This window comes from Erythrolamprus reginae, chromosome 1 (assembly GCF_031021105.1).
Source record: "Erythrolamprus reginae isolate rEryReg1 chromosome 1, rEryReg1.hap1, whole genome shotgun sequence".
In the NCBI taxonomy this organism is placed as follows: domain Eukaryota; kingdom Metazoa; phylum Chordata; class Lepidosauria; order Squamata; family Dipsadidae; genus Erythrolamprus; species Erythrolamprus reginae.
In genome coordinates, this window is record NC_091950.1 from 425,167,627 (window position 1) to 425,188,889 (window position 21,263).

Sequence of the window (21,263 nt, forward strand, 5' to 3'; positions counted from 1 at the left end):
TGTCAATCAAATATAGGATAGTAGTTTATATGGAATACTGTGTTCAGTTCTGGAGACCTCACCTACAAAAAGATATTGATCAAATTGAACGGGTCCAAAGACGGGCTACAAGAATGGTGGAAGGTCTTAAGCATAAAACGTATCAGGAAAGACTTCATGGACTCAATCTGTAGAGTCTGGAGGACAGAAGGAAAAGGGGGGACATGATCGAAACATTTAAATATGTTAAAGGGTTAAATAAGGTCCAGGAGGGAAGTGTTTTTAATAGGAAAGTGAACACAAGAACAAGGGGACACAATCTGAAGTTAGTTGGGGGAAAGATCAAAAGCAACATGAGAAAATATTATTTCACTGAAAGAGTAGTAGATCCTTGGAACAAACTTCCAGCAGACGTGGTAGATAAATCCACAGTAACTGAATTTAAACATGCCTGGGATAAACATATATCCATCCTAAGATAAAATACAGAAAATAGTATAAGGGCAGACTAGATGGACCAGGAGGTCTTTTTCTGCCGTCAGACTTCTATGTTTCTATGTTTCTACCTTACTAGGTTATGTCATCAGTGCTAGATGGGTTGGCAGGGTTGGACAGATGACCTTTGAGGTCCCTTCCAGAACTAGGAATTAAACCTGTTGGATTTGGGTGCGAAAGAAGGAACGAGTCACAGGAACATTTCGGCACCTTTTATTCTCTTGGTTGTTAGCAATACAAACTTTTCAAGCTTTTAAAGATTAGATTAGATTAGATTTATTGGATTTATATGCCGCCCCTCTCCGCAGACTCGGGGCGGCTCATAAAGGCCTCCCTGTAGCCTTGGTTCCCGCCTGCTTCTCTCCTTGTTTAGTTTCCACCCATTGCTTCTTGTCCTGCCCTCAGGGGCTTTGGAGAATAGCTTGACTCCCTCTTCTTTGTGGCAACCCCTGAGATGTTGGAAGGCTGCTCTCATGTCACCCATCGCCATTGAGTCAACCCAGTGTGCCACTCCCATTGACTAGGCTTTTTGGGAAACAGAGCCAAGAAATTACAAGCCAATCAGCCTGGTGTGAAAACCTGGGAAGATCCAAAAAGCCAACACAGTTCTAGGCTGCATCAACAGAGGGAGAGAGTCAAGTTCACGTGAAGAATTAATACCACTTTATAAGGCCTCACTTGGAATCCCGCATTCAGTTTTGGTCACCACAATGCAAAAAGGATGTTGAGACTCTAGAAAGAGTGCAGAGAAGAGCAACAAAGAGGATCAGGGGATAAATGGAGGCTAAAACATAGGAAGAACAGTTGCAGGAACTGGGCATGGATAGTTTAATGGAAAGAAGGACCAGGGGAGACAGGATAGCAGTGGTCCAATATCTCAGGGGTTGCCACAAAAAAGAAGGAGTCAACCTATTCTCCAAAGCACCAGAGGGTAGAACAAGAAGCAATGGGTGGACACTAAACCAAGGAGAAAGGGGTGTACATAAGTGCACCAGAGTGCCTTCCGTCCCCTGCCCTATTGTCTCTCCTATATCTCCTATATCTTCTCTTTTATATATCTTTTTCTGCTATTCTCTCATAGTTATATTTCACTCCTTGATTTTCTCCTCTATTCCCCCTTTAATACATTCTACCTGATTGTATTGGACAAAACAAACAAACAAATAAATAAATGAAATAAGTAACTTAGAACTAACCAGAAATTTCCTGACCGTCCGAACGGCTGGCCAGTGGAACTCCTTGCCTCCAGAAGTTGTGAATGCTCCAACACTGGAAGTTTTAAAGAAGATGTGGGAGAACCACCTGTCTGAAGTAGTGTAGGGTTTCCTGCCTAAGCAGGGGTTGGACTAGAAGACCTCCAAGGTCCCTTCCAACTCTGTTGTTGTTATTATCTAGGAAAAGATAATCAAGCAACACATCTGTTGTGGTTGGCTCTGGCCCAGCTCCTGCCCCAGGGAATGGGGAGGTGGATGCAGGGGAAACTTCAACATGTCATAGGCCTGTGTTATTGCCGACAGAATCAGATCAGAGTTTAGTTTCCTCGGACGAAGAAGAAGGTGGGAGTGACTCGGCAGAGGAGGGCTTGGCACACCGCCAAGGCAGTCAATCTTCCTTATCTTCTATTGCTTCAGATGATGACATTTTGGACCCACGCAAGCACAGAATCATGCGTAGAAGAGACCAAGTAAGAACATATTACAGGAGATAAGAGCGGCCACCTGTGTTTGAGTGGGGCTCCAGTAATTAGGGCTGCTGCTATAATTACTGGAGCCCCACCCAAACACAGGTGGCCGCTCTTATCTCCTGTAATATGTTCTTACTTGGTCTCTTCTACGCATGATAAATAACAGCATGTGGATTTGGCCGTTGTGGAAAAATATCTGATTGGAGTTCGTCAGGAATCCTCTGTTTTCTGGACTTTGTTGCTTTTTCACGCCTTGGAAAACAAAGCAGAGCAACACGTGTGTGTGTGTGTGTGTGTGTGTCACTTCATTGCAAGAAACACTGGCCTAGAATTTGACCAGGTCGGCCAGTTAGGAAAGAGAAAAAGACAGAGAAAAATTGCCTCTCCTCGTTCTCCAAAGAAGGACTCTGTAGCTCAGAGCGCAGGACAAGTAATCCTTGACTTTAACAACCGTTTGTTATTGTTTGTCTGAAGTTACGACGACACTGAGAAAACCTGACTTATAACCATGTTTCTCATGACTCTTGCAGCATTCCACATTCACACGATCAAAATTCATCCGCTTGGCACCTCCCACTTTTGAAGGTTGCAGTGTCCCAGGTTCACGTTGATCCCCTTTTGCAAACGTTGCACAAGCAAAGTGAAGGGGGAAGCCAGATTCACTTAAAGACCCGGTCATAAAATGGAGCCAAGCTCACTGAGCAGCTGTCTGACTTAGCAACAGAAAAGTTGGGCTCAGTCGTGGTCGTAAGTTGAGGACAACCTGTGCAATAAAGTAGGCAGCTGCCTTCCAGACACCTGTTTTTTGCAAAGAGCCCCCCAATTGTTGTTGGATAATATCCAGGTACTACAAGAAGGGAATAATTGTGGCTCAGGAGGAGGGAAGAGAAAGAAGAGGAGGAGGAGAAAGAGGAGGAGGAAGTGGAGGAGGAAGAGGAGGAAAAAGGAGGAGGAAAAAGAGGAGGAAGTGGAGGAGAAATAGGAGGAGAAAGGAGGAAAAAGAGGAAGAAGAGGAGGAAGCGGAGAAAGAGGAGGAGGAGAAAGGAGGAAGAGGAGGAGAAAGAGAAGGAGGAAGAGGAAAAAGGAGGAGGAGGAGGACAAAGAGGAGAAAGGAAGAGGAGAAAGAGAAGGAGGAGGAAAAAGGAGGAAGAGGAAAAAGGAGGAGAAAGAGGAGAAAGAAAGAGGAGGAGGAGAAAGAAGGAAGAGGAGGAGAAAGAGAAGGAGGAAGAGGAAAGAGAAGGAGGAAGAGAAAGGAGAAAGGGAGGAGGAGAAAGAAGAGGAGTAACAGGAGAAGGGAGGAAGAGGAGGAGAAAGGAGGAAGAGGAGTAATGCTCCAAGGAATGCTATTTGCTCTCTGTTTATCTACAAGTGGTTCCCCAATGGCCTCACAGTAAACCGCAGCCTAGTCAAGGCGAGAATTAAGCCCCACGCTAACAAACACTGTAGGTAAACAGAGAGCAAACCCTGTTCCCTTCTAACCCTGATCATGTTACCTAGTTGTGTTCTGACACAGCTGCCCAAGCACCACAAACCCTCTGAAGTGAACGCAAAGTTTCCTTTACTAGGAGTACCGACCCTCGCAGCAAAAAAGTTTCTCTCTTTCTCACCGCAGGAGATGAATTGTTGCCTGCCCGTCCCCTGCCTTTGATCCCCAGAGCTCAGGTGGAGCTTTGCTAGCAGCCGTGACTCTTCCATCCCGAGGACCAGCCCATAGATTTCCCCTGCTCTCCTCTCCTCTGCCTCCTGCGATCCAAGTGTCAGCAACAGGACCCAGCTGTTCCTCCTCTTCACCCCAGAGCACCCAACTTGCACTGAAAGGTGTTAAAAGAAAAGGCAGCGCATACTGCATAAGCCACGCCCACAGTGTGGTAGTAAAAATTTTGGTAGCCTTTCACTGGCCAGACTCCTCCCCCTGGTGGCAAACCCCGCCCCCTCTTCTTGCCTTGATGGAGGAAATGGAAAACCAACAACTTGATGGAGTCTTTATTTATTTCTTTATTTTAAAAGATTCTTTATGGTCAACCCCACGCAACTGTCCACAACCAACTCCACAATACTGAGTATTGCGTATTGTATACAATTGAGTATTGTATTGGTAGTTCTGTGTTAGCAAAAACTCCAGAGGAGAAGGATTTAGTAGTAGTGATTTCTGACAGTCTCAAAATGGGTGAACAGTGCGGTCAGGCGGTAGGGAAAGCAAGTAGGATGCTTGGCTGCATAGCTAGAGGTATAACAAGCAGGAAGAGGGAGATTGTGATCCCCTTATATAGAGCGCTGGTGAGACCACACTTGGAATAATACTGTGTCCAGTTCTGGACACCTCACCTACAAAAAGAGATGGATCAAATTGAAGGGGTCCAAAGACGGGCTGCAAGAATGGTGGAAGGTCTTAAGCATAAAACTTATCAGGAAATTAGATTACATAATTACAATGAAGAGAAATTAGCAGCAACAATGAGGCGGTGGGACAAGGTTAAAAATTATATATTAACAATATCAGCAAGCGATGCAAATGTAAGAAATAAAATTCAATCACTTTATAATGAATGAACAACGTAACCCAGAGACGAAGCAAATGAAGGATACGAAATTGAATCTTCCCTGGTGAAGGGAATCTTTATTTCTGTTTGGTGATGGTACACTTTTATGTTTAAGTTTTTGTTTTGTTTTCTGTAAAACTTTAAAAAAATCAATAAAAATTATATTTAAAAAAAAACTGATCAGGAAAGACTTAATGAACTCAATCTGTAGAGTCTGGAGGACAGAAGGAAAAGGGGGGACATGATCAAAACATTTAAATACCGTATGTTAAATGGTTAAAATAAGGTCCAGGAGGGAAGTGGTTTTAATAGGAAAGTGAACACAGGAACAAGGGGACACAATCTGAAGTTAGTTGGGGAAAAGATCAAATGCAACATGAGAAAATATTATTTGACCGAAAGAGTAGTAGATGCTTGGAACAAACTTCCAGCAGACGTGGTTGGTAAATCTACAGGAACTGAATGTAAACCTGCCTGGGATAAACATAGATCCATCCTAAGATAAAATACAGGAAATAGTAAAAGGGCAGACTAGATGGACCAGGAGGACCTTTTCTGCTGTCAATCTTCTATGTTTTCTAATACTTTCCAGGTTTTAAAAAAATCATCATAAATTCAACGTTTGTCTCAGCCACATCACAACCTCTGGGGAGTTTCCAGATTCCCGGCAGTTTCATCTCCCAGATGCCAATTGGATGCCAGCTTTCGGTTAACCCAAACTCTGTGTCTGTCCCTTCCTGGATTAAGTGGTCAGTCCCAGCAGCATCTCGCTGAATTCCCAGAGCTTCTTGGCCACCTGGTCATCACGGGCTTGTGACCAAGGCACTTTCGGCCGGCAGTCCACAAAATACTGCCCGCTCAGCCTCTCGATGCCCTCCTCCGTGGCGCAGAAGATGGAGGTCTGGGCGCCTGCGTTGCAATCTCGTCTGAACGCATTCGTGAATCCAAACACCTGAGATGCCCATTGTGGAAAAGAGCGGCCAAGCTCGGTTTTCACAGATCCTGGAAGCAAAAGGCAATTGGTTGTGAGAACAGGCTCGGATGAAAGGAAGCACCTTCTAGGGCAGCGAGGGCAACCCTTTCTTTCCTCCGAAAGAGCGTGCATGCATGTTATCACGCATATGAGGATGCCCCCACCCATAATTCAATGCTTCCCCACCCCCACGGAGGCCCCATGGAGGCCGGATGTGGCCTGTTTCCCAACTTCTGGTGGGCCCAGAAGGCTCGTGTTTCGCCCTCCCCAGGCTCCAAAGGCAAAAACACCCCCCACCCCTCTGGAGGCTCTCTGGAAGCCAAAAACGCCCTCCCAGAGCCTCTGTGCAAGCCAAAAATCAGCTGGCCAGCACACACATGCACGCTGGAGCTGAGCTATGGCAATGGCTTGCATGCCAGCAGATATGGCTCCGCATGCCACCTGTGCTGTTCTAGGGTGAGCCCGATGGAAGAGGAGGAGGAAGAGGAGGAGATCCTGAAAGAACCCTTCGTACAACCCCCGTTGCCCTTTTGGCAGCCTTGGAACTTGAGTCAGTTGAGAAGGGTTGCAGAGAAATCTGAATGAATGAATGCATATATAAAATAAAATAAAATAAAATAAAATAAAATAAAATAAATAAAATAAAATACTAAAATAAATAAAATAAAATATAAAATAAAATAAAATATAAAATAAAATATAAAATAAAATATAAAATAAATGAAATGAAATGAAATAAATAAAAATAGACATAAAAATAGAAAAAGTGCAGAGAAGAGCCACAAAGAAGATTAGGGGATAAATGGAGGCTGAAACACACAAAGAACGGTTGCAGGAACTGGGCCTGGCTAGTTGAATGAAAAGAAGGACCAGGGGAGACAGGAGAGCAGTCTTCCAGCATCTCAGGGGTTGCCACAACGAAGATTTGAGGGTCAAGCTATTCTCCAAAGCATCTGAGGGCAGAACAAGAAGCAATGGGTGGAAACTAAACAAGGAGAGAAGCAACCTAGACCCAAGGAGAAATTTCCTGACAGTTAAAACAGTTAATCAGTGGAACAGCTTGCCACCAGAAGTTATGAATGCCCCAACACGGGAAGTTTTTAAGCAGATGTTGGATAACCATTAGTGTAGTGTTTCCTGCCTAAGCAGGAGGTTGGACCAGAAGACCTCTAAGGTCCCTTTCAACTCTGTTGTTGTTGTTGTTGTTGTTGTTGTTGTTGTTGTTGTTGTTGTTGTTATTATTATTATTATTATTATTATTATTATTATTATTATTATAATAAAAGAAATAAATATTTTGCGAAGACCCAACACTGAAGTGAGCGGGCAATGGTGCAAAGGGAGTTTGTGTGAGTGTGTATACATCTGCATGCTGCATTGCACATCTGGACCTCATGATTCTTGAGAAATGTCTATTTTCTTTTATGTACACTGAGAGCATCTGCACCAAACACAAATTTCTTGTGTGTCCAATTGGCCAATAAAGAATTCTATCCTATCCTATCCTAGTCTAATTCTATTCTATATTCTATATTCTATATTCTATTCCATTCTAAATCCATTATTATTGAATGGCTAAGATTTAAATAGATAATGTTACATATCAATCTTCTGTCTGTTCCCTGAGTTGGTTAAAATAGTGCGTATTTGTGAGTTTGTGTGTGTGTGTGTCAAGCTGGTGCTGAATTTGGTGATAAATTAATGGTTTGTCACACTATCTGTAGAAGGCCTGATGTCGATGGAAACTTGGGAGGGGGGATTTTCATAATGTAGCCAGAAAGCATTTTTTTGAGAAGTTCAAGGTCATCCTATGCCCACCCACCTGGGCAGAAGCGAAGGGAGGACTGGTCACGCTGGCACAATCTGAGTGGGCAATGTGACAAGTTTGTAGGTAGGGGGGGACAAGGGATGGGACCTTTAAACTGGGTGGGAAGCTCAGATCCAGGCTGGCTCTGGAAATAAATTGGAGCTTCGAGGGGCACTTGGACTTGGACTCTGATTTAATCTGGATGTTACCTGGAACCTTCACAATTTGTAGCTCAGGGTTGAAGTTTCACCACCCAGCTATCTTATTTATTTATTTATTTATTTATTTTATTTATTGGATTTGTATGTCGCCCCTCTCCGCAGACTCGGGGCGGCTAACAACAGTAATAAAACAGCGTATAGCAATAATCCAATACTAAAAACAGTTAAAAACCCATTATATAAAAACCAATCATACATACAGACAGACCATGCATAAAACTTTAAAGGCCTAGGGGGAAAGAGGATCTTAGTTCCCCCATGCCTGGCGGCAGAGGTGGGTTTTAAGCAGCTTACGAAAGGCAAGGAGGGTGGGGGCAATTCTAATCTCTGGGGGGAGTTGGTTGCAGAGGGGCGGGGCCGCCACAGAGAAGGCTCTTCCCCTGGGTCCCACCAAGCGACATTGTTTGGTTGATGGGACCCGGAGAAGACCCACTGTGTGGGACCTAACTGGTCGCTGGGATTCGTCATCAGAGCTAGAAGGGAGTGAGATTTGTGAAGAGGGGGAAGAGGAGGAGGAGGAGGAGGAAGAAGACTGTAGGGTCCTTGATGCTCTCTGAGCTTCCTTGTTTTTTCTTGCAGATGTTTTACTACCCAGCTGGGTCACAATGCTAAACAGGAAAGGGTTTGTGGAGATGAGGAGGAGGAGGGAGAGTAGCAGGAGTAGGAGTAGTGGGGTGGGGGAGGGGAGGGGAGGAAGAATAAAAGGAGCAGCAGCAATAACAGCAAAGGGAGGAGCAAGGAAGAACGGAGAGGACAAAGAAGAGCAAGAGACTCATCCCTGCTTTAAGCAGAGGGTTGGACTAGAAGACCTCCAAGGACCCTTCCCCCTCTCTAAGATTCTAGGACTCTGAACCTGGGGAGATGGGGGACATCTCCCTCCTCAGCTGAGCTCAATGGAGGAAACGCCCGCGGTGGATCTGCAGAGGGGGTCGAGGGACACCCCCCCCCACCCCCAATGGGGGAGAAATGCCTGGGGGTCGAGATTCCATCTGGGGCGCCTTGCAGCCGGACTTCCACTCACCTGGATGAACCGCGTAGCAGGTGACGTTGGTTCCTTCCAGACGGTTGGAAAACTCTCTGGCGTGGAGAAGGTTGGCTAGTTTGCTGTTGCAATAAGAACGTAGAGTCTTCCACCATCCTTCCGCTGGCTTGTGGACGGTCCGAAAGTCCATCTCCCCATAGGAATGCACCCTGGAGGACAGAATTATAACCCGGCTCGGGGTGCAGCGCTTCAGCCGGTCCAGGAGCAGGTGGGTCAGCAGGAAGTGGCCCAAGTGGTTGACCTGGAAGCACTGGTCAAAGCCATCAACAGTTCGTCCAGCCTGACACACTCCTGCCAGAAAAATAATAAGATTACATGCAGTTCTTGACTTAGGACGGATTTGTGATTCTGTTGTGGTTGGCTCTGGCCCAGCTCCTGCCCCAAGGAATGTGCAGGTGGACGTGGGGGAGACATCCACATGCCGCAGGCCTGTTTTGCTCCCGATGGAATCTGCCGACGAAGCCTCCTCTGACCAAGGAAGCGTGAGTGATAGGGAAGAGGGGAGTTTGGCAGACAGCCCAGGAGGAGATCAATCATCTGTATCATCCCTGGATTCTGAACAAGAATTAATGACACAGCCACGCATGCGTAGAGTGATCCATAGGAGACAACAACTGAAGGATTATTACAAGAGAAAATGAGGCCACCTGTGGTTGGGTGGGGCTGCTGTAATTAGTGCTACAGATAAAAAGAACAGTTTGCTGGTTTAGCCTTGTGGCAGTTTATCTGATTCATTGTTTCATCAAGATCGTGGTTTGTGTGCTGTTCAAGATTGTGTGTGGACTCTCTGGACTTTAGAATTGGACTCAATTTCCCAGTTATTGGGTGAGCAATTGGATTGCATTTATCCTGTGCCTTGTGTGTACCAGAAAATCCCTTTGACATTTAAAAAGGGAGCTTTTTCTGTTTTTCTGTTTATAAAAACTTTTGGGTTTTCCTTTTATCGTGTGGTGTGTGTCTTCTTGGATTAATTACCCTGTAATTATGGGCAGTTGAAACACGCCGGAAGAACAGATTACGACCCAGTTCCAAAGTTCCAGTAGCTCCCCTTTTTGGCCACTGTTAGGACTCTGTCCAAACATTTAGGTTGCCAATATATAAACAAGCCAACTATGTATGTTTGTATGTATCAAGGTAAGACAGCTTTAAATGTATTACTAAGTTCCGATTGGCTGTGGTATTGCAAGTTACCATAAGAGGGCGATAAAGAACATGATTCTCACTCTCTCTGCTCTCTCTACCCATTCATTTGTTATTGACTCTTAGACTGATATAATGAGCTCTGTATTATTCTATGATAGTTTGTCTAAAAATAAAGGCTTATTTTTAAAAATATTTTTTCTCACAGTATTCTTTTTCTTTTAAGATAGGTGAATTAAATGACCCTTGTGTCCTTTTATTTTCTTTTACCTTTCCATTTTACAGCTACTGTGTTACGGTCCGCCCATTGGTTGGAAAAAATGCCAATTGATGCAATATTCATAAATAATTCTATATTCATCCATGCCCTGTCAATATGTGACCACGACTCATGGGGGTAGGAGTAAAACGTGTATTGCTTTTTGTTTGGATTTAATTTCCTCCATGTGTCTACTATTTCAGTTTCTTGGACCGTATTTTTAAAAAGGGGAGTTGGTAGTTGTCTTCTAACTTTTTTATTGTTTGTGCACTTATAACTCATGGCATCGGACCAGAATATCTCCGGGACCGCCTTCTGCCGCACGAATCCCAGCGACCGGTTAGGTCCCACAGAGTTGGCCTTCTCTGGGTCCCGTCGACGAAACAATGTTGTCTGGCGGGACCCAGGGGAAGAGCCTTCTCTGTGGCGGCCCCGGCCTCTGGAACCAACTCCCCCCAGAGATCAGAATTGCCCCCACCCTCCTTGCCTTTCTCAAACTCCTCAAAACCCACCTCTGCCGTCAGGCATGGGGGAATTGAAATATCTTCCCCAGGCCTATGTAATTTATGTATGGTGTGTTGTGTGCATGTTTTTTAAATTATGGGTTTTTAACTTCGTATTATTGGATTTGTATTGTACATTGTTTCTATCACTGCTGTGAGCCGCCCCGAGTCTACGGAGAGGGGCGGCATACAAATGTAATTAATTAATTAATTAATTAATTAATTAATTAATTAATTAGTAAATAAATAAATAAATAAATAAATCCATTTTAATATTCACTATAGCATTAAAATTCCCTACGGTACATATGTTCTCCCATTCCATTTCTGTTACTATTTTATTTAATTTGGAGTAGAATTTTGTTGTTGTTGTTGTTTTGGGTGCATATATTGCTATCAACAATATTTGTTCCCCAGACCACCACCACCCCCAAAAAAAATTCCCTCTTCCTTCCCCCTCTGGAATCCCTGAGGGGAGGGGTCTGCTCTGCCCCCACCTGCGTTGTTGATGAGGATGTCCAGACGGGGCTCCGATTCTAAGAAGTTCTGCGCAAAAGATCGCACGGAGTTCAGGCTGGCCAGATCCAGGATCATCAGGATCACCTCCGAGTTCCCACTTTCCTGGGAAAAGAAAGGGAGGAATCCTGAACCTCGGGATCGAGTACGGATTCCAAGCCAGATCCCGGTTTACTCACCTTCTGCGTAGGACTGCTCATCTCTCGGCAATCTCTCTCTGGGTGGTGCATCATAAAATAATCAGACAATCCTCACCTTATAACCATTACAGTAGTACCTCTAGATACGAGTTTAATTCATTCCAGAAGGGAGCTTGTATGTCGAACAACTCGTATCTGGAACAAATGGCTTTAGACTTTGTTTTTCTCCTCCGAGATAACCAGAAGCAAGAATTCTTGCGCCACCTAGTGGACGCTTGGCTCGTATCCCGAATTTGAGCTCGGGTCTGGAACAGAAATTTCTCTCCCCTCATGGCTCGTAACTTGGAATACTTGCATGTGGAGTAGCTCGTATCTAGAGGTACTACTGTATTGGGTTTCTGGCTGGACGGGAGGGGGTGGTGTTCTGATAGCAAAAATGGAGCTTTTAGAAATAGACTTTATTTGAACAATCAAAACATACAAAGTTGACAGCATATTTACAAAGATACAGTTCAATGAATTACATTATAACTCAGTTGGGTAGATAGAAACAGAAAAGGAAAGAAAGAAAGGAAAGAAAGAAAGAAAGGAAGGAAGGAATGGAGGGAAAGGAAGGAAGGAAAGAAGGAAAGAAAGAAAGAAAGAAAGAAAGAAAGAAAGAAAGAAAGAAAGAAAGAAAGAAAGAAAGAAAGAAAGAGAAACGGGGGCAGCTCTTGAGGTTGAGCGAACTGTTCAAGAGTATTTTCCATGGTTAGCAAATTCTTGTTTTCCTTTTCTTTCAATTTTTTAAAGTTGGATATAAATATTAAATTAGAACATTGATTAGACTTGTACTCACATAACATAGATACATATGAACAGACATACAAACAGAACAAAAAAGAAAAAAGGAATGAGAAAAAAAATTGGGAAAAAAGAAAGAAAAAAGAAGATTCAACTTCTAAATCTCTTCTTTTACAGTAAACTCTTCTGTTGTCGTATTTCATACGGTGAAACTGTCTTTCTTTTACAGTTTTTTACTTTCAATATATTTCCTTATTAATATCAGCATTTCAGTATCTACATTTTCTTGTTTTCCATACGTATTGTCATTGAATTAAAAAGGAAAGGAGATCATGTATATGGACAGGTGATATATCCTCTGCTGGTTCTTCAGAGTTCGTATCACGTATATGTTGTGGATGATTTTGGGGTCCATCGATTATTGGGGTAGCCTGGTTATTTTATATATCTTCAGTGCTGAGGGATTATTTGTTTACATCTTTTAGGTTTTGCAAATATTTTTTTCTGTTCTAACCATTTATACCAGTTTCCCCATGCACTATAGAAACATAGAAGACTGACGGCAGAAAAAGACCCCATGGTCCATCTAGTCTGCCCTTATACTATTTTCTGTATTTTATCTTAGGATGGATATATGTTTATCCCAGGCATGTTTAAATTCAGTTACTGTTGATTTATCTACCACGTCTGCTGGAAGTTTGTTCCAAGCATCTACTACTCTTTCAGTCAAATCATATTTTCTCATGTTGCTTTCAGATTCATCTTTTTTCTGGGAGTTTTTACTGTAACAATGTTTTATCTCGTCTACCTATTTCATATGCACATATATGTTGATTCTTTATTTAAACACGGATGTCCATTTGCACGTGGAGCGTGTTTTATCCCGGTGGCATATAAGGGATTGCATGATCTCTGCACATGCCACACCCTAAATAAATGAATAAAAACCATTGGGAAAACACCTGGATACAGAGGGGAGGACAGACCTGCACACCAGGTGTGCTGTCACCCTAGACAGAAATAGTTAGCTTGTATTAAGACATCTTTCTTTAAGACATTGCATTAGGGGAATTGTAGTTGGATTGCACTCTGGGTAATGTGGTTTACATGTGACCACATTTCTGTATTTCTATTGGCTCTGGCCCAGGTGATTGGAGAGAGCATTCCAGTGGGTTCTTTGTTCTTCGCTAAGTACCGTATTTTTCAGAGTATAAGACGTACCTTTTTCCTCTCTAAAAGAGGATGATAATTAGGGTGCATCTTATACTCTGAATGTAGCTTTTTTTTCAGCCCTAACTAGGTGCTAATAATCTTCCCAGCTCTTAACTTGCAGGCTCTTTCACTGTTTCTCTCTGCAAAGAATGTTTTCCAAGCCCTAAGTCTTTACAGGGTTTTTTTCATTATTCTAACTTGCTCTGAGTAAATTTCTTTCCAGCCCTAGCCAGGTGCTAACAATGTTCCCAGCTCTTATCAGCTTGCACGCTCTTTCATTGTTACTTCTTCTGCAAAGAGTGTTTTCCAAGCCCTAAGTCTTTGCAGGGTTTTTTTTATTGCTCTAACTTGCTCTGAATAAGTTTCTTTCCAGCGTTAACCAGGCGCTAACAATGTTCCCAGCTCTTACTGGTTTGCAAGCTCTTTCATTGTTATTCTGTCTGAATAAAGTTTTTTTATAGTCCTAACCAGGGGGTAAAATAATGTGCTGAAGCTAACTAGACTAAGGACTCTACTCAGATGAATATCTGGTAAGCAGGTTCTTTTCCTTATTTTCCTCCCCAAAAACTAAGGTGCGGCTTATACTCCAAAAATACGGTAAGCCAGCATGTAGAAGCAACATGTAGAGCCAGGGATGATTCAACCTCCTTTTACCTGGACAGATTACACTACAGAAGCCGTGACTTGTCGTTGTGGATGCCTGTAATAAAATAATCTGTGATATCTCATTGTGCTGAGTGATTTTACCGGGGAAGGTTCATCTCGTACCAGCAAAGTAGGTACTCACCCGTCTGATGTCGTGCATGGCCGATTCTCCTCTCGCTTGGTCGCGGCATGCCAGAATGACACGGGCGCCTCTCCGGGCCAGATCCACCGCTGTGGCCTTCCCGATCCCGGAATTTGCCCCTAGAAAAGGGCAGAGAAAGGATTCACCGAGATTGCCCAGCCTTTGAGGGGGATCCAGAAGCCGGAACTGCATTTGTGTGGTTGCAGTTTCAAACTGTAAAATTGCAGGCAACAGATGGAGCCTGTAGTACTGCCCTCTAACCACTGCAACATTGTGGCTCATGACTTATGGCTGGTGCTTGCATTTATGACTCTCATAGCATCTCCACAGTCACGTGGTCAGAATTCAGGCATCTGGAATCTGGTATACCAATAGCAATAGCGTTTATACTTATATACAGCTTCCTGGTGCTTTCTCAGCCTGCTCTAAGCGGTTTACAGAATCAGCCTCTTGCCCCCAACAATCTGGGTCCTCATTTGACCCACCTGGGAAGGAAGGAAGGAAGGAAGGAAGGAAGGAAGGAAGGAAGGAAAGAAAGAAATAGCAATAGCATTTAGACTTATATACTGTACTGCTTCCTAGTGTTTTTCCATCCCTCTCTAATTGGTTTGCAGAATCAGCCTCTTGCCCCCAACAATCTGGGCCCTCATTTGACCCACCTAGAAAGGTGCAAGGCTGAGTCAAAGGAAAGAAGGAAGGAAGGAAGGAAGGAATGAGATAGGAATGAGAAGGAGGGAGGTAGAAGGAAGGAAGGAAGGAAGGAAGGAAGGAAGGAAGGAAGGAAGGAAGGAAGGAAGGAAGGAAGGAAGGAAGGAAGGAAGGAAGGAAGGAAGGAAGGAAGGAAGACAATAGCATTTAGACTTATATACCGCTTCCTAGTTCTTTTCCAGCCCTGTCTAAGCAGTCTTGGTTTCTCGCCCGGTGCCTTCATCACTTGCTAGACGAAACTTTCCTGTTCCTGGTGCGATTGCTCCTTAACCCCAGGAATTGTTTTAACAATTTAATTGGAATCTGCCTGCCGGTGACGTCACCCCTGATCCTGCATCTTAGCCAACTTCTGTGGGAACATTTAATGTCTGATTTGCAGAACTCCTCTGCACTTTCTTCAAAGGCCAAACTGGCTTTTCTGCACCCTCTTAAGCTTCTTCTCTTAAGAGCTGCTGGCTTCTCTCCAACCCAGGTGGGAGGATGAGAGTATTGATGTGGCCAAAGCAGAGCCAGGGATTTAGAAAAGGGACTCTTGCCCTCCAGGGTGTAATAATAATGATAACAACAACAACAACAGCCACAGAGTTGGAAGGGCCCTGGAGGTCCTCTAGTCCAACCCCCTGCTTAGGCAGGAAACCCTACACCACTTCAGACAGATGGTTACACAACATCTGCTTAAAATTTTCCAATGTTGAGGCATTCGCAAGCCGTTCCACTGATCAACCGTTCTGACTGTCGGGAAATTTCTCCTTAGTTCTAAGTTGCTTCTCTCCTTGTTTAGTTTCCACCCATTGCTTCTTGTTCTGCGCTCAGGTGCTTTGGAGAATAGCTTGACCCCCAACTCTTCTTTGTGGCAACCCCTGAGATGTTGGAAGGCTGCTCTCCTGTCTCCCCTGGTCCTTCTTTCCATCAAACTAGACATAAACCCAGTTCCTGCAACCGTTCTTCATTCATTCATTCATTCATTCATTCATTCATTCATTCATTCATTCATTCATTAAATTTGTATGCCACTCCTCTCCATACTCATGTGTTTTAGCCTCCATTTATCCCCTAATCCTCTTTGTTGTTCTTCTCTGCATAATAATAATAATAATAATAACAACAACAACAACAATTATTTATTAGATTTGTATGCATCTTGGCCAAGATGTAGGATCAGGGAGGATGGCAGTTTCTAGAGTCTCAACATCATTTTTGCACCATGGCAACCCAAACAGAATGCAAATATTCCAAGTGTGGCCTTACCAAGCCCTTATCAAGTGGTATGAACCCTTCGTGCGATCTTGACTCTCTCCCTCTGTTGATGCAGCCTAGAACTGTGTTGGCTTTTTTGGCAGCTGCTGCACACGGCTGGCTCACATTTAAATGGCCGTCCACTAGGACTCTAGGATCCCTCTCACAGTTACTACAAGCACCCTCGGATGACAATCAACAGGCACCAACATCTAAAAGAGAAGGAATAGGCTGGCACAATACCAGTATTCCAATATTTGAGGGGCTGCTGCCCCAGAGAAGAGTTGGGGGTCAAGCTATTCTCCAAAGCACCAGAAGGCAGAACAAGGAGCAATGGGGGGAAACTAAGCAAGGAGAGAAGCAACTTAGAACTCAGGAGAAATTTCCTGACAGACAGAACCGTGGGACAGATTTTGCCTCCAGAAGTTAGTTAATTAGTTATTTAGTTTGTCTTTTGAAGAAGGAAGAGAGTGGACAGCCACTGGTCTGAAATTGTGGAGGTTTCCTGCCTGAGCAAGGGTTGGACTAGAGAGAGAGAGAGAGAGAAAGAAAAAGGAACGGAGGGAAAGAAAGAAAGAAAGAAAGAAAGAAAGAAAGACAAACTGACCTGTGATGAGCACCGTCTTGCCCAGCAGGCTGACCGCGTTCCGGCACCAGGTGGCCGCCATGACGTTGTAGTAAAGGAGCGCGTAGAGCCCGAGCAGCAACGCCGCGCCCGTCGCCAGCGCCCCCGCCGCCTCCATGGCCCTCTCCCCGCCGGCCCCGCAGCTCTGTCTGGCCTTCCCTCTCCCGGGGATTCTCCTCCCCCCGCCCCGCCCCCTCGTGGAGAGCCACGGACGCCGCCGGCGCTCAGCCTCTCGCGCGCCCCCTCCTGGCTGAGAAGCAAACAAGGGAAGGGGGAGGGACCTTGAAGGTCTCCATTCCAGACGGGGAGGGAGGGAAGGGAAGGGAGGAAAGAGGGAGGAGTGAAGAGGGAAGGGAGGGAGGGAAGGGAAGGGAGGAATGGAAGGGAGGAGTGAAGGAGGAAGGGAAGGGAATGGAGGAAGGGAAGGGAGGAGGGAGGGAGGAGTGAAGGGGGAAGGGAAGGAAGGGAGGGAGGAAGGGAAGAGAGGAAAGGAAGGGAGGCATGGAGGGGGAAGGGAGGAAGGGAAGGGGGGAGGAAGGGAAGGGAGGAGGGAAGGAGGAAGGGAAGGAAGGGAGGGAGGAAGGAAGGGAAGAGAGGAAAGGAAGGGAGGCATGGTGGGGGAAGGGAAGGGAGGAGGAAGGGAGGGAGGATGGGAGGAAGGGAAGGAAGAGAGGAAGGGAGGCATGGAGGGGGAAGGGAGGAAGGGAAGGGGGAAGGGAAGGGAGGAGGAGGAGGGGAGGAGGGAAGGGGAGGAAAGGAAGAGAGGGAGGGAGGGAGGAAGGGAAGAGAGGAAAGGAAGGGAGGCATGGAGGGGGAAGGGAGGAGGGAGGAAGGGAGGAGGGGAGGAGGGAAGGGAAGGGAGGAAAGGAAGAGAGGGAGGGTGGGAGGAAGGGAAGGAAGAGAGGAAGGGAGGCATGGAGTGGGGAAGGGAGGAAGGAAATGGGTGGGAGCTGGTCTGAGGGGTCTCCTGCCTTAGCACTTGGTCCCCAGCAGCCCCGCTGCCCTCTGGCCATCCCCTTGCCCCCTCCTCCTGGCCTCTCCTGGTGGTCTCCCATCCTATTCCTGAGGATGCCTTGCTTGCCTACTTAAAGCAGAACTAGAACTCACTGTCTCCTAGTGATTGGCCCCAAATATCCCAATTTTTCCAGGTCTTTTTCCCACCGCCCTTCCCATTTCTAGTTGGAATGGACTGTGGAGGTCTCCTAACATAGATGTGAAGACTATCAAAGAAAAACCATAGTGGGCTCCAGGCCATGTGCACACTAACCGAACAGGTGAAGTCAGAGGACTAGGGCACAGAACGCATCAGGTGGGAAGCTGCCTCCGCAGGGTCAAATGTCTACACACCAGAACACAAAGTATGATGAATAAACCAGGTGAGCGAGACATTCAAGTAAATGGGGGCAGATGTGACTTTGTTGTCATTATGGAAATTTTTGGAGCCCCGGTGGTGCTGTGGTTAGGGTGCAGCACTGCAAGCTACTTCTGCACATCACCCTCTGCCAGCAGTTTGGCAGATCGAATCCCACCACCGGCTCAGCCTTCCCTCTTTCCCAGGTGGGTCAAATGAGGACCCAGATTGTTGGGGGCAAAAGAGGCTCATTCTGTGAACCGCCTAGAGGGGGCTATAAAAGCACTAGGAAGCAACATATAAGTCTATGTGCTATTGCTATTTGGTGAGATGAAACCCATGAATGGGATCAGGGGCAAAATGCTCCCGATTCGCTCGTGGCTGTCAGTTCTCGGAGAGCCTGTCGCGAAGGCAGCGCGAGGCTTTCTCCATTTGCCCAGATCCTGCCATATGGGTTCTTTTACCCTCTGCGCATGCAAAAAGTGTTCTGTGTATGTGCAGAGGGTAAAGGAACCCAAATGGTGGAATCTGTGCAAGTTGGCAGAGCCTTGTGCTCTATTTGGGACAGACTTTCCGACAATAATAATAACCTGATCCTACACAGCTTCTGCTCAGGCAACCTCACTCTACTCACAAGAGCCTACAAAACTTTTGCCAGACCCATCCTAGACTACTGCTCATCTGTCTGGAGCCCATACCACATCTCAGACATCAACACCCTTGAAAATGTCCAAAGATATTTCACCAGAAGAGCCCTTCACTCCTCCACTCGGAACAGAATACCCTACGAAAATAGACTAACAATCCTGGGTCTAGAAAGCCTAGAACTATGGCGCCTAAAACACGATTTGAGTATTGCCCACAAGATCATATGCTGCAACGTCCTACCGGTCAATGAGTACTTCAGCTTCAACCGCAACAACACAAGAGCACGCAACAGATTCAAACTTAATACGAACCGCTCCAAACTTGACTGTAAAAAATATGATGTCAACAATCGAGTTATCGAAGCATGGAACTGATTACCAGACTCAATTGTGTCAACCCCTAACCCCCAACACTTCTCCCTTAGACTCTCCACGATTGACCTCTCCAGGTTCCTAAGAGGCCAGTAAGGGGCATACATAAGTGCACTGGTGTGCCTTTCGTCCCCTGTCAAATTGTCTTTCCTTTCTTTCACCTATCATATATATTCTCTTCCTTTCATATATCCTCTCCTCTAAGTTCACTTTCACCCTCTTTTATATTATCACATGTCTATTTTCTTCCTATGTATTTATGTATTGGACAAATGAATAAATGAAATAAATGAAATGAAATAATTGCATATAAATCCAATAGATAGATATAGATAGATGATAGATAGATAGATAGATAGATAGATAGATAGATAGATAGATAGATAGATAGGGAGGGAGGGAGGGAGGGAGGGAGGGAGGGAGAAACAGCTGAGCAAACTGAGAGCATTTCACTCCTGAATGGGATATAGGGCTGGAGTTGCACTATATATAAGAAATAAATACACCTCTACAGAAATAGAGCACAACAATAATTAAAATCATCTTCAATGCATTTGGATCAATATGACATTGCCATGGGTCTATATAGGCCACCCAACCAAACAGAGGAAGTAGATAAACATTTTGCTAGTCAGCTAAGGTGTGTAGGAAGCACATCACAATAGTAATGGGGGATTTTAACCACCCTGACATCAACTGGGAGACAAACTCTGGAAGATCCAACAGGTTCCTAACAAACCTGGTGTTATGCCGGGCTTCATGTTACAAGCCCCAATTAAGTCCGAAGTGTAATTTCAAACACACATACTGTTGTAAAGTAAACAAAGAGTCGGTTTATCAAAAGAAAAATATTGTACACACACACTTTAAATCCGCCAAAGTGCTCTCCCACAAAGCACAAGCCTGGAATGCTGTGAAAAACAAAAGCAGAGCAGATAAAGGCAGCTGTGAAGACGTCACAGCCACCCCCCTTCAAGAGTCCTCAAGCTGTACTTAACTGGGAATTGTTCAACAAAGTCCTTGTAAATCCTGAAGCAGTCCAAAATCACACAGCACTCGTCTCTCACCAAACGGATAATCTCCCACGCACACTCTCAGCGATGCTGGCAATTTATCGGCAGCCCCATTAGCCTAACTGCCCCAGCCACAGGTCTTCTCCCTTATCTTCTATAACACTTGCGCAGTTTATTTATTTATTTATTTATTGGATTTCTATGCCGCCCCTCTCCGGAGACTCAGGGCGGCTAACAGCAATAATAAGACAACATATAACAATAATCCAATACTAAAAACAATTAAAACCCATTATAATAAAAACCAAACATACATACAGACATACCATGCATAAAATTGTAAAGGCCTAGGGGGAAAGAGTATCTCAATTCCCCCATGCCTGGCTGCAGAGGTGGGTTTTGAGTAGCTTACGAAAGGCAAGGAGGGTGGGGGCAATTCTAATCTCTGGGGGGAGTTGGTTCCAGAGGGCCGGGGCCGCCACAGAGAAGGCTCTTCCCCTGGGTCCCGCCAAGCGGCATTGTTTAGTTGACGGAACCCGGAGAAGACCCACTCTGTGGGACCTAACTGGTCGCTGGGATTCGTGCGGCAGAAGGCAGTCTCATGGATACCCTGGTCCGGTGCCATGAAGGGCTTTATAGGTGATGACCAACACTTTGAATTGTGACCGGAAATTGATCGGCAACCGATGCAGACTGCGGAGTGTTGGTGTAACATGGGCATATTTGGGAAAGCCCATGACTGCTCTCACAGCTGCATTCTGCACGATCTGAAGTTTCTGAACACTTTTCAAAGGTAGCCCCATGTAGAGAGCGTTACAGTAGTCGAGCCTCGAGGTGATGAGGGCATGAGTGACTGTGAGCAGTGAGTCCCTGTCCAAATAGGGCCGCAACTGGTGCTGAAGTTGCCACAGCTGAAAGTTGTTCCCTTCTAGTCATAAACCTGCGCCTGCGAGCTCTGGCACAGCTGGTTAAGACACCAACTAGAGGGGAGAATATTCTAGATTTCGTTTTTACGAATGGGAATTGGGTTTCAGAGGTCAAGGTGGGAGAAAATTTAGGTTGCAGTGACCATCTATGTTTGTGGTTTGATGTAAAAACTCATTGTGAGCAATCCTATAATGCAACCAAAGTATTGGATTTCAGAAAAACAAATTTTAATGCAATGGGAGAATATTTAGATAATGAATTAAAGGCGAGGGATAAAATGGCAGGAGCGAGCATCCAGTGGAC

At 45.1% G+C, this 21,263-nt stretch overlaps 1 protein-coding gene across 1 annotated transcript; it reads right to left on the reverse strand.

Annotated features, from left to right (window-relative positions):
* Positions 1–4,133: 4,133 nt before the first annotated feature.
* LOC139162487 (dehydrogenase/reductase SDR family member 13-like) lies at positions 4,134–16,806 on the reverse strand. Its single transcript, XM_070742890.1, has 5 exons — positions 16,633–16,806; positions 14,082–14,200; positions 11,141–11,264; positions 8,721–9,032; positions 4,134–5,700 (listed from the first exon to the last, which is right to left on the reverse strand). Exons 1-5 carry the CDS (start codon positions 16,766–16,768, stop codon positions 5,441–5,443), a joined length of 951 nt encoding a protein of 316 aa, XP_070598991.1. The 5' UTR covers positions 16,769–16,806; the 3' UTR covers positions 4,134–5,440.
* Between the last annotated feature and the right edge of the window lie 4,457 nt (positions 16,807–21,263).

Excerpts from the sequence above, each read along its gene's own strand:
- LOC139162487 (XM_070742890.1), bottom strand. The coding sequence starts at position 16,768 with ATGGAGGCGGCGGGGGCGCTGGCGACGGGCGCGGCGTTGCTGCTCGGG. Across the intron at positions 9,033-11,140 it reads CATCCTCATCAACAACGCAG|GAGTGTGTCAGGCTGGACGA; the intron begins GTGGGGGCAGAG and ends TTTTTCTGGCAG. Across the intron at positions 5,701-8,720 it reads CTGCTACGCGGTTCATCCAG|GATCTGTGAAAACCGAGCTT; the intron begins GTGAGTGGAAGT and ends TTTTGCTTCCAG.